A 14,138-nucleotide genomic window follows, 5' to 3' on the forward strand; every position below is an offset into this window, starting at 1 on the left:
CGGTTTGTGTGTTATGGTCACTTTTAAAAGACCAACGAACTGCTCGCATGAATTACGTAAATATTTGCCCAAGAAATAGTCAAGATAAATATTAAAAACGTTCAAAAAATGATAAATTGAGTGATTTTGCATTGACACCTTCCTGCACAATATCGTGAAAAATGTGTAACACGAGCCCGGTGCCGCTTAACTGCTGCAATACCTCATCAATTCGGAGACAAAGGCAACAACAAAAGATTTATTCTTTCAGAAACACGAAAGATTAATGAACAAAGCGAAGTGAACTTGACAATACAAGAAAATGGGATTAGGCAGTGATTCCGTTCGATCGGCCGTTCGAGTGTAAAGATCATTGAAAAAAGCGACATATTTAATGTAGCATGAATTTATTCATGCGGAGGTCCAATGTGCGTCACACTTTCATCAAAATGAAATGTTTCGCTGGATATCGAAACCAATTCGGCGGACATGACACGAGGGGAGATTAAATCGGCACGTACAAACGGGACAACAGCCAAAACTTTTGATTGTCCATAATCGTTCTGTTACGTTCAATTATTAAAAACTACTTTCCACGTCTACTTGTTTCTGTAAACGATAATAATGAATGAAAATTACAGAAGCAATAAAGTTTTTTAATTTGTATCCCTCTGATATTATTTACTCAATTACTTGTAGGTAGGTATTTTTCTTTTGAAAACCAAATAGGTCATTATAGGATTATACACAATGCACAGAATTGAATTGTTCGGATCATTTTCCGCTTTGGTTACCATGATTTCTCCTTTTTGTTAAAGTGGCGACAAATGTTTCAAGAATTGTCATATTGGGTTGTTACCTGACCCAAATGGGAACAACCCATAACATCCATATACTCCCATTCAATACACAAAAAATATACACAAAAGTTTGTACATAAAAACCTCCGCAGTGACACATGCTTTTGTTCGGAGATCTTAATCTTGCTTTAAGTATGTAATTTGTGTATTATTATTGATTTATAGATTGTGCACAATCGTTCCCTCCATTTTTGTTCGACAAACTAAATAAAAAAATATATAAATAAATGGTTGTTTTTAATTAACATTTAAAATTTAAATTAGAATGTTACCTAATGTATATCTTGACTTTTATATCCCTCGGTGAATATAAATGACATACTCACACGACTCCATTTTTAATTCCTTTCCATCTACCCTTGGAGATAACACAAGAAAACTGCAAACTTTACTTTTCCGTGACCCTCTGCGTTTTTTTTTGAGGGCGACCGACCCTCGCGCTGGATGTAAGTGTTTGCGTCAAACAATGTTGCCCACTTATTGTGAGTCATTGTTCTTAAAAAGTCAAAAACATTAATCCTGGCGACCGTAAATTGCGACGGATGTGGACGCGAATTTTTTCTAAGTTTGCACGAACGGCTGCAACTAATATGCACGACAGGAAACATATTTTCCCATATTTGGCGAGTTATATATATTTAAGTTCCAAAAGAGAAATATCGCTGGCGGTTTACATCCTGTTAATCGAAAATAAATTATCATAAATAATGTTCTTTATACTCACTCTAAGTAGTTTTAATTGCATTGATTTATATCAGCCGGAAAACACAATATATATTCTCTTACTTTTATTTCATTAGTTTCGTACAATAAGATCTGATACCTTTTACCCCAATAAGTCAACTTGAATTGACACTAAGCAGGGAGTCAGTAAGCCAACAATTCTATGGAGGTATCAGCGATCCATTCTCCCGAAAAATATCGACGCTTATATATAATGAATGTCTCCCCTAAATAAGCAGTACGCTTGTCTTTTCCTTTTGTAATATTTTGAAGGGCTGTCATACGCAGAAAAATTTCCTCTTCAGCTGCCATTAGTCTGTCTGTATGAATCAATAAGCGGATTATAAATGAAAAATTTCACCACACTCCCATATTCAATATGTTATGTCCTTGGATCTGTTTGGAAGTGACACACTATCTACTAAACCATAATAAATAGAGGACTACTTAAGACCAATTTTAATTATGTTCACTTAATTAAAAAAGCGCAAACACTTGAATGACAGATACATCTAATCTCCGACTCTTTTGATATGTCCCAGGTCTATTGTTTGGAAATGCCCACTCATAATTATCTGCATTTTTATCTGCCGCAATCTATTAAAAATCCATATTTATATAACCTTCTCCGAAATCAAATCAAAATCACATCTTTATTAATCCAAAATGATTAAGTTGGTAGTGTTGTTTGTGTTGATAGCCAGCTTGGCTGAGGTGAGTTTTAGAATTATATATCAAGTAGTTTCCAATTTCTTTTTGTGTAGGTACAGCCACTTTCACCTAGCTGCGCTAAAGTTATGCTAGAATACGGGCCCAAAATCTTAAAACTTGAAAAGAACATAACCCAAACATCCATTAATGAAGTAAAACAGATCAATGATGCGAAGTATTTAGTTGGCTCAATCGCCGATGAAGCGCAAGTATCAGTCAATACCCAACTGAAGAACTTGAAGAAGACGGTACAAGAATCGATTAAAAAAGCCTTAAAACAAAAAAAGAATATATCTAAGTGTTTAACTAAAGAAACTATTGCGATTCACAAAGTGGATACAAGAGGTATAGACAAATGCAGATTAGACTTGCAAGCTGCCTTGTTGATAACAAACGTTGTCAAAGATTTGTCCAAAGAAAAATCTGCTCTGTCTGTCAACACCAAGCTGTGCGCAATTAAAAATCCCTGGATTGCTTCAAATTTAAGAGCTTGTCTCGACCAAGAGCTGAAAAATACCGAAAATAAAGTCAACGAGTTACAGAATAATTTGGATGGCAAATTGGAGCAGGCGCAGAAGGATTCGATCGCATGCATTGGAGTCAAGTTGGGCAATCTTGATATTTCGATTGAAGCCGTTGGAATTGAATTCGAAAGTTGCGTCAATGATATTTTGAATTAATTTACTCATTCATTAAATAAACTAATAAATATTAACATTTTCACAAATATATATTTTTAAAAGTGTAGTTGTTTTAGAAATGAAATTGTTCGGAACCTCAATAAAATAAATTAAATAGAATAGACAAACAATAATATGAATATTGTGTATTCATGTCAATGAAAGTTAAATTTAAAACTCAAAACTTCATTAAAACTCTGGCACGCAAAGTAACGATTCACATGTATAAAATTCAATGAGTATTGTTAAACATAAACAAATTATATTTGCACAAATGTGAATCGATTATTGGTGTGCCACCAAATGTAGTTGTGCAGTTGAATAAACACTACCTTTTTCAATAACGTGGCAGGAAGTAAATATTATTTTTCAGGTAATTTTTCCAAGTTGTCCCTGCCTGTCACACAACTTATTACATTTTTCAAAGGAACTGAAAGCTTAAAATTTAGGTTCAAACATTAAAATTTGCCAAATTGTAGCAACAAACAGAGGTAGACGTTGTTATAAATTGTACATTAACATTTTATAGGCTTTAAAGTTTCAATTTGGCGTGGCTGCTTCATTCTATCGTGTAGAGTTCAGGCCGGTTAATCACCTTTTATGTAAAACAATTTCATTTAATATTTTTACGGCATACCTCGAGCGGATATGCATGTATACCTTTCATGAGTCAGATTATCTCATTGCTATGCCTTACCCATGCGTTCAGCTTCACCTTAAAATGTAAATAAACAATTTCCGCCCATTGAATTTTTATTCTCGGCTTAATCTTGAAATCCGGTTATAAAACGGATGGCGTTAATGTCCTTTTTTTAATTGTCTGCGCCTCGAATGCTGCAACTACTCTGCCAGTTTTCTCGTTCATTACTTTATAAAACTACAGTTTGTATAATATTATTTAACAGTAGTATTCGTGTTTAATAAAAATTTAAGGAGTGCCATTGAGTAAGTCGACAAATGTTTTACAGTATAGATTTTGCCGATGACAAAAAATTAATTTCTGCCCAGAAAGAAAGGTGAAGTTGAGCGTAACGTCCCGAATCTCCGATTCGATCCGGTCCTGTTGAACCGTCTTTATTGAATCTTGTCGGTCGAGTCAACATCCGGCGTGCCTTCACTCTGTCAGTGGATATAAACACTTTTTTCATTTTAATAAAAATATCAACCCGACCTTCGATTCCGATGAAAATATCGCTTGCTGTTGTTAAAATATACGAACACTAAGTCATTATTGATGGTATCTGGTTTTTCGGTCTTATGCATTCATTCATGAACGTGTGCACAATGAATTTTCGGCCGTATGTAATATTTATCTCGCCGGAAAAGCCGAGTATAAATCATCAGTTTTGATGAGACCCAACGAAGCATTAATTAAAGATCCTTTGTGTTGCAATATGTTTTGATACATTTTATACAACTCAAAAGGGACACATATTAATTAAAAAGGCTCACACACAAAAGTATAATTTTAAGCTGTGCTAATTTTAATGTGGACATGAAACGTGCATTTTTATATTAAAATTTAATAATATAGATACATATTACTGTCAGAGAGAACACACGCTCGTACATAACAACTGCATTAATGAATGCAATATTACAAAAATATTACGGACCCCAAATATACATATCACCAGTTTTTACGTCAATTACTGTGGGCATCTACAAATTACATTATAAAAATGCGCAAATTATTGCCTAGCACTTTTTTGCAACACTCGTTGGATTAATTACGATTTTAATTTATTTAATGTCGGTTAGTAATCGCATTTCGCAACATCAAAGTGTGTAAGTGGTATGAGTGTATGTTAAAATAAAAATGTTGGGCTGTTAATGTGAAATATGGTTTTAAATGAAATTTGTGACTGTTCGAAAAATGTTGAATGAATGTTTAATTATTTCAGGTTTTATTTGCACGATATTTATTAAATAAAAATAAATAATTTATGACTCAATTACAAAATATTTTTATGTTATATTAATGAATGGAATATTAAATATGTTTAAATTTGTGCCAGCAAAGTAAATGGTTTATTAAATAAAAACTAAGAATAAGTAATGAGTACGACAATCTGCGTGCGTGAATACAAAAGATTTAAGGACTACATAATAACCGAACTATTCTTGATATAGTAATGCATGCGAATAAAGTGCTGATAGTAATAAATTATATAAACGATCCAGTTATTGTATCGTAACACGTAACTGCGCACATAACATATTTAAATGCAATCCTTCTTTCCAACTGCTTGCTTGCCTTGCGGTTAAGGACCCATTAATTAATAATTAATCAAGCAGGATATGGGTAAAGGTAGATTCGATAAGTTATTCACCGGTATTAATTTTATCTTCAGTTAAGTCTGATCACCCCATCAATTTATCTAATACCTTTTTCGACGTTCATTAGAATGCACAGTCGTTTCTCGGAACCACACCTTCCAATTATACTAAACTTTTGACAAGATAAACCGAACAGACTTCAGGTAGGTTGATATTCTGGTTCTTGGGCCTTTATGCACTGGCACCATCACACAAAATATCTCCGGGGTCCCACAACAAAAACTTGTCACGGAAAAACAGATTAACTCGTTTCTCACCTATCGAAATCAGATTATTTATTAATTTGGACATTCTTGTGTATTAAATGGTCATTTAAAATAGTTAAATTTTTTAACATGTGGGATTTATTCTGCTGCAATTGTTTATATTTTCTCTGTGATGATTCTAATCTAATCATTTATTCCAAGATGAAAATTGAATCTTGTTGATTGGTTCATGTGTTTATTATTTGATTATTTATGTTGATAAAATAAAAAACTAAATTAGAAAATTAAGTCACGTCAACAAGAAGACAATTTATAAAACCCACTTAATAATAATCGAGTTGCCTACCTAAAATTAAATGTCAGATGCCGAATGACTCATAGTAAAATCATAAATGCATTTCATCGTAAAACCGAATCAGTTCCCCTGAAGCATAAACCCGTACTTAAATTACGTACCCCTAAACGAGTTCGGCGGTAATTTCCTGTACTTGAGGTGGTTCCTTTTATTTCTGGTGGCTGCATCGCAATCCCCTCCGCCCTCGAAAAACAGGGAGCAATCGGCGAAAATAATTGGATTTGCCGAATTTATATTGGGTCCTAGTGCATATGGTGCACTTCAAAAGCCCCGCCGTTTGTTACACAGGCACTTGTGTGTTCATTATATCCTCCGATTTCATTTAAATCCTAAATATATAAACGGGCACTAGTCTCCAAAATGCTTCTGTTTACCTATCCGGACGATATATTCAAACATCTGGTTTAATTTTGCGCCAGGTAGTTTACAAGGATAACAGTTGTTAACCAATACCAAATGTTTTCTATTTGTTTGCGAGCGTCGGTTTGATTCATTGTGGAAAAGGAAAATTAACCATTGATTGAAGATATGTACACAACAATTGTATCTGTTACATCAAAATTAGTCTATATGAGAGTACGGTATTACCACTAAAGTACTTACCATTACTGAATCTATTTACGGCAACAATAAATAAATTAATAAACTGATAGTAATTTTTTACGTTCTTCGATAAATGAAAGGTAACCCAATTTTGTTTAATTAAAAACGGTACAGTAATTAATTTCTAAAGTTAAATTCATGGAATATATTATTTGTATTTCGGTTGTTTATGAATTTAGTGGGATTATGGAGAAAATTAAATTGTGAAATTTATAGACAGTTTGGCAATTAATTTAGTTTTGCTTTATTTTCTATCTAAAACATTCAGGTAGATACATTTCGGGTTAAATTTGTTACACAAACTTAACTTAAACAAAATTACAAATATCATCTGATTCCAACTTAATCATTATTGAACTTAAGGTTTAATTGAGATTTTAGCACTTATTCAAGCATTATAGTTTTTACTACGTAAGCTTACACCTTCAAAACGAACTTCAGGCTAACCAGCAAAATAAAATAGGATTCTTTTAAGTCCACCACCAATCTATGTTGGGAAAATATAATTCTATATTTTATCCACTTTGATCTACAATATATTATGTGAGAGATGTTAAAATTTTTAGGTGGACTTAAAAGCACCCAATTTTTTTATTACCTGTTATCCTAATTTTATTTTTTAGAATGGACTAAAAAATAGGATTGTATAATATTTTCAATTTAACTCCTAAACCAAGAAACTAATATATTAAGTTGAAAATAACATTTTGATTCTGCTAATTTATTTCTTCAGTCAGAAAATTATTGATTTCTTTGAATTTGTAGCAAAATTTGTTTATCAATCTCGTCAGTTTCTTTATAATCTTCATAAATAATCTAAAAAGATAATTTAATTCTTATTTAAAAGTACAACTAAAATTACCATTTCTTACTCCACCGTTCTAGAAGATCTAGTAGTCTTCTACATAAGGAAATAGGTTACTTTATACTTTTTCGTTGAACTGCTTTGTATGTAACATAACTGTAGCAACTTACTACAACACAATGTACCAATAATCTCTCATGACAAATCCATAATAATTTCGAAACACCTGAACACATATGAATCAACTACACAGAAGAAAAATTGCCAGATCAATTTCACTTAACATCCCCCATCAAAATCTTGTTTAATTACATGAAAGCTGCGTGTCAGGCCCGGTCCCCGATATGAATTCGGCAAATCCAATTATATTCGCCGAATGCATTTTGTTTGTCAATAATAGTATGGGGATTTGCTGTAGTAGCCAGAAATAAAGGAACCAGTCAGTGTACACCTCGAGCACAGGAAATTATTGCCGAAACTTGTTAAGGGTCTTATTAAATTTAAGGATTAGTTTTGATCCAGGCCTCCACTCGTGGGACTGGATTTTTGCGCCGCTGCACTCTTGTATTAGAGGGGGCCAAATTATGGCGAACCCTCACGTTGATTGATGATGGAAACTCTTTGTTTCAAATTTCGTTTGACATATGGTGTTTGTGTTAAGTAGTGACAAATTAGAAATTACAAAAACGTTGACCTTGTACACACACGTACATAATTACCTATAATTTAACTATATCTGTAGATAATGTCATGTAAACCATGTAGTGATTTTTCTGCGGCAGTCATCAAGTTTTCAAGTTTATAGTCGTTCATTACCGTGAAGGAACTCAACCATACACAATTCTTTGCCGGTCCAGTCTTTTACGATGTTCCGTTTACTCTGCAGCAGTTAAATCTCTGGCGTTAAATGTGTGTACATTCCTAGTCCCCAAATGAGAATAATGGTTAGAATTTGTTACGGGAATAATGGAAGAACTAATGGCAAATGGTTAAATTGTACCAAATTGAACTTTATCTCTCAGATTGGACAAAGCAAATTTGTTTCATAAGTTTTAGAAAATTACCAGATTTGACTGGTTAAGTGAAATTTGGTTAGGTTTTGTTAAGCAGAATGAATTTATTTTCTTCTAAATTCACTTCCATAACCAAAATTTATATTTATATAGAATGCTTTCTCCAAAAAATACTTTGTAATTTACTACTTTAGTTAGCTATGTTTGAACACAATCATATTTTAAGGCAACTAAAAGTGTGAAAAAGAATAACTGTGATAAATTATATCTTGAAACGTATGTAATAAATCAGTAGATTAAGGGTAGTTTATTAAGTACATAAATCCTAAAAAACTATATTTAATATAGTATTATTAATCGTTGTACGTTTTCTTCTGATTATTGTGAACATAAAAGTATTTGCGAACTTACTGTTGCCATTAAAAATTTAAAATAAAATTGGACCATAAATTGAAGTTGAACAACATATCTAAATTCCAAAAGGCTTTGATGTTGGTTCGAGTTGACAAAATAAGATTACCTAATATGTACGTAATGCAGTTTCAAACGAAAAGTAATTACTTGTATAAAATTGCTTTAACTTCATTTTAAATCGATACATGTAATGTTTAAATAATTTTCCTGGAAAACGTTGCTGCTAAAAGCTTTTGTTTGCAGAGTTCATACAATAGTAAAAGCATATTTTATTTTATTTTTGTCTGATATATTTAATGTAATACTTGAAAATAGCCAATCAGACCGACATTGATTGAAGGTACATAAATCAAGGGAATTGAAAAATGCTGGGTTCGATCGCTGCAAACCGGGTTTCATTTACCTGGGAGCAATTATATCATTGCTTTTATTTTATTTTATGGAGTCCGGCGAACGGAAATCAATTAATTTAATCATCCGAAGCCATTTTATTGGTAGAATGATATCGCCTAACAATGACGTTTCTACATGTCTTTTCCCGGTCGCTCCAATTCATTAAATTTTAAGACTTTAAAGTTGGGGGAATGGCAGTAAGTTGAGTTAGTCTTTGTGGGGGATTTCGGATCCGATTGAGACAACCAATTCCTTTAATAGTTTAATACTAAAATAGATTACAAAATCGAAGGCTGCGGATTTCGGTAATCTCTGAAGTAACAAGTGCTATCGCTAACTTTGCCAGCTCGCCACCCTCCGACGATTTTCTAATCAGAACTGATGCGTTCCACTACGACCAATTCGGCCGCAGTCGAAAAAAAACTTTTAATCCATTCCACAAATTTCTGCCCCAACAACAACACACAGTGGAAACAATACATTCATTCTTGTGGATCAGACAACCTTTGTCATATTTTGAGTGTTTTACTCACATCTTTATTAAAATCTAACATATTTGTACTTGTTTTTTTTTTTTAAAATAATCAAAATAATTTAGTTATTGATACGGATTTAAAACTACAAAATTAATGCTTCTAGTTAAATAGTTAACTCTTCTACATGTGTTGATCAATCAGTTTCAGTTGCTTAAAATTAGTTTCAGTATGTATCAAAATATTCCTCATTGGCAATATATTCCTGCTTCGGTGCGTACCAGAAGGTTAGTTTCCGTCACGTTTATTAATTCCTACAGAACTTTATATAAATGCCGGAATAATAAAAAATGTTGATCTCGCTTGTTTTTAGTATCCTGAAATTGTTTAATCAAGCGAATAAGTTCTCAGAATCTTGTCCTCTCTCTCACTGCGAGGAGTGATTTCCGATGGTTTCAAGTTTTTATTCTATATTAGGCGTGACGATAAGTGTCTCCAAATACTCAGCTCAATTGCTTGAAATAGTTTATTGAAATGAAATAAAATATTTAAATACAGAAAATATAGAGAAATCAATTAACAGTTTCGCAGTAAATAAAAAGATCTCTAGAAATAAAACTGAAGAAAAATGTTCATCGATATGAATGGCATAACATTGTTTGAGCTGCATTATGGGCATTGTCGGACTGAAAGAAAGAAGTACGATTTTCAAACATATGTTCGTGACAATAAAAACATACATGCGAAAAGGTGAGTGTTTTATATATTTTTTTAGTGGTACGTAACGTCAGTGTTCCATATCTCTAAATGTAGCGTACGGCTTCTATATAACAAGGATTGAAGTTTATAGTGCGTTAAATAACGAAAACGGATGTAAACGGTCCTATTCCAAAAATTCTTTTCAGCTTTTGTTCATATGTTACCCGGTAGGTATATTGATTTTAGCAGTGTAAAACGGGGAATATTTATGCACTGTTCGACCCACAAACATACACTTGTATTCTCCATGTTTTACACTCTATTTCGTACAATAAAACATAATTTATTGGGTTTTAGACCCTCTATATTTATACGGCGTCAACGTGAATTTATTTATTGCTATGCGCGGGCGCTTTTTAAGCGAAAACTGTGGCTTTTCTAAATTACGGAATGTAAGTCTTTAATATGAATTATTTGAATTGTTGTTTTTGTTCTTATTTAATCGGAGTTTTCCAGGCTGTTCGAAGACAAATTGCCTAAAATGTTAGTGATTATAAGTGCACAGTTGCACCACAAACCTATAAATACTTCAACAACGAATATTAAGAGTTTTTACTTGTACTAAATTTTTATTACACTTTTGTTTTAACATGGATTAAAAATGGAATTAACAATAAAGTTTACGGTGTTATGAAAGCATGATTAGCATTGCAGCGAACCATTATTTCCACATACTTATTTGCTATTATTAACAACGAAATCACGTTAAAGTAGCCCTAATTGTATTTAAATTACCAGCGATTATTACTATAATTATCGTTTAAAAGCTGCTCCATCAAGTTTCCACGACGCTCACTAAATATTTAAAAGTTTGATATTTTTCAGTAACGTTGTTTTATTTATACATGTTGAAACCATTTGTTTGTGCAAATTTAAACAAACAAAATCATTTTAATTTAAATGGATTTGTTTACATGATTGCTAATATTGCAGTCAGATTAATTATTTGTACAATATAGATACTAAAATTCCATGTTAAATTTTTTGAAATAATTTGTTTTCATTAAATAAATACGTAATCCATTTTATATTTATAATTTTTCATTTAAACATTAATTGTAGTTTTGTCTGTATTAAATAGGCTGTGTACTGATTCGATAAGAAGATTTTGTGCCCAAAATTTCACACATTCTGATCAATATTCGGTGTTCCACTCATATGACGTCATTTAGTGCCAAAGAATTTCCAATAAGCCCTCATTGTTTCCCATATATCCAGCCATATTTTTGCCAGAACGTATAAAAATGCCGGCGTCCCAACCGTTCTCTATACGTTTATTCGACAGCATTATTTTTCGTTTAACATCATGATCTGCAAAATATGGCAGCTGTTTTGATTTAACCCTCCCTGAAAGAGATGCCGGTATTCTTTAAATACCTTCCGGGCTTTGGAGAAAATGCCGATGAAAACCAACAACAAAAAAACGACTGAAAAGCCATAAAGCGCTCATATGCCACCCGCATAAAAAATAAAATTTATAGTACGTCTGTATCCACAATACGTAAGCCACCTGACAATTGTGCCCAATAATTTTGTTACTAATATACAACACGTTCGGAGAGTTTGAGGCGGATAATTAGAAGGAATTTAAACATACGGTCCGATTCCGAGGTGGTCGAAAATCCTATTCTTGTCTTGGAAAACGGGAGGAAGCACGGTCTAATAATCTCGGACCATCTGTTCGGCCATCTTTAACGTGCCCGGGGCACCATTGTCACCTGGCCGTATTGCGACGTGCCGCATCTCCCCGGGATGACTTACAAGAGCCAGGCGACCAGAACCGTAATTGCTGATTCGTTCGGCCGTGCAGTTATGGACTAATCGGGTTCGGTCATATTAATTTGACAAATTTCTCTCAATTACGGACCGATGTAATCTTACGTCTGCACGAGCAATTTAGCGCTCCCCTATAAATGTTATTATATGCAAGTAAACATTCAGCATTTTAGTAAAAGTATCCAAAGGTGATATACTAAATAATTAGAGTGGAAACGATTTTTTATACCAAACGGAGAAATCCCAAAAATTGTCCGAAACATAAATTTAACGAGGCCCATTGAAAAAAAATGGATTACCCAAATTCTAAACTTGATTGATGAGTTTGATAATCAATTATGCGTGAGCCCAGAAAGCAATGCAATATATTTTGTATCTAATTTTGTTGAGGGTTTTTGTTGACAAATTCGAACGAAAGCTTTATTTGAGATTAACGACTGATCAATACCTAAACGCCCTTCAACCATACTTATGAAGCTTGACAATTTGAAAAGTCTCTCTTACTTGTTTTCCAAACATTAATTTAAAACAATGATTCACTTTTTTAAAGTTGTTCGAAATTAATATAAAGTTTAATACAGAAATAATGACAATTCTTTAAGTCATCTGTGACAATACAATTTCTCTTTAAATTACATTGTGTCTTGAAACGTTTATCTTGGCCATTGATGTGTGTTTCCTGTGCCGTCGAGCAATCGCTGAGAAATCGTCGAAGCCACAAAGCGTGAAGGAATCACTGTGTTAATATTCGAATTATGGATTACACAATGGACAACAAACAGGACCGGATGACAATTAAAATTTCCTCAAACAGATAAGACACCGTAAAAAATGCCTGTCATAGTTTTTTCCCTGTATTGCTTTTTAATTAAATATTTATTTATGCGATAATTCGCGTTAAATTTGGATTTTGTATGGAGTGTTAAACAGGGTTATTACTTGTATAACTACGTGTAATTGCAATTTAAGTTGTGATATTTTATAATTTTAAATTTAACTAAAAAAATGTTTTCCCAAAGTTAACATACTCTACTGTAGCTAAGAAACAAATGAACTTTTCACGTCAATGGTTCACAAAAATTTTACATAAATTTTAATTCCAATTATCTCACTCTGTTGAAATATATTTTTTTAAAAGGTACCTTTTAACTGACAAGAAATGTAGAAAAATTTAACTTAAATCTAATTCAAACCAAGAAATTGGAACTCAAATTAACTGAATTAGTTCAATCTTTTATCATATTTTTAGAGACAATTTCGTTAAACAACCGTTTTAAGATGTGAATAAAAATACGTTTTACGGGAATAAAGATTTTCTTCCGAGAAAGCCACAAAAAATTCGATAATTAGGTATTCCTGGGACTTGGCCTCATCCAAGAGAACCAAAAATAAAAAATGTGTTCGACAAAGTGGTTTCAATCTACACAATTCAATTTGGTCCGTCTATTTGTGTATAAAAGTTGAAAGTCATCATTTAATGAAGCAAATGCTCCCAAGCTTTCATCTGAATGCTTTATGATTACGCATTTCCTCTCCATTATGCAGTGTCTCTTAGGACGTGGAACTTTTAGAAAATTATAAAATTCTGCTATACATATTTGATTATATTATGACATCGTTAAGGAAAAGTTTAATTTGTTATCAAGAGCCAACTAAGACACATTGTTCCGAAAGTTGATGATCGATTCGGCAAAGTTTTTGGGAGTGTAATACCTAGAAAGTTTTATATACTTCGGTGGGGTCATTAATTTAAAATTTTAATGGAACTCATTGATCTTCCAAAAATGTATTAAATTAATAAACGGCTGATTACTTGACGATTATCAAGCGAAGAATATGACGGACGTGAAATAAAAGTTTAATTAACGTTGGTGTTTATTCAGACCAGCTTAATGTATAGAAAATCACTCGTCGCTGCTTTGTTTAACAAACACAATTGTGCCTTTAATGTAAACCATGTTCGGGGTCCAATAAAACACTACACTCGTTACGTGGCAACAGTTGTTTTTAAAACTGAAATGATTCCATTACACTTTAGTTATTTACCA

General features: G+C 32.6%; 1 protein-coding gene across 1 annotated transcript; it reads left to right on the forward strand.

Annotated features, from left to right (window-relative positions):
- The first annotated feature begins 2,187 nt into the window (after nt 1–2,187).
- LOC109599555 (uncharacterized) lies at nt 2,188–3,093 on the forward strand. Its single transcript, XM_020015562.2, has 2 exons — nt 2,188–2,276; nt 2,327–3,093. The coding sequence occupies exons 1-2, from the start codon at nt 2,229–2,231 to the stop codon at nt 2,951–2,953; spliced, it is 675 nt and encodes a 224-aa protein (XP_019871121.1). The 5' UTR covers nt 2,188–2,228; the 3' UTR covers nt 2,954–3,093.
- Nucleotides 3,094–14,138: the final 11,045 nt, after the last annotated feature.

The sequence above is a fragment of the Aethina tumida genome, chromosome 7 (assembly GCF_024364675.1).
Source record: "Aethina tumida isolate Nest 87 chromosome 7, icAetTumi1.1, whole genome shotgun sequence".
Lineage (NCBI taxonomy): Eukaryota > Metazoa > Arthropoda > Insecta > Coleoptera > Nitidulidae > Aethina > Aethina tumida.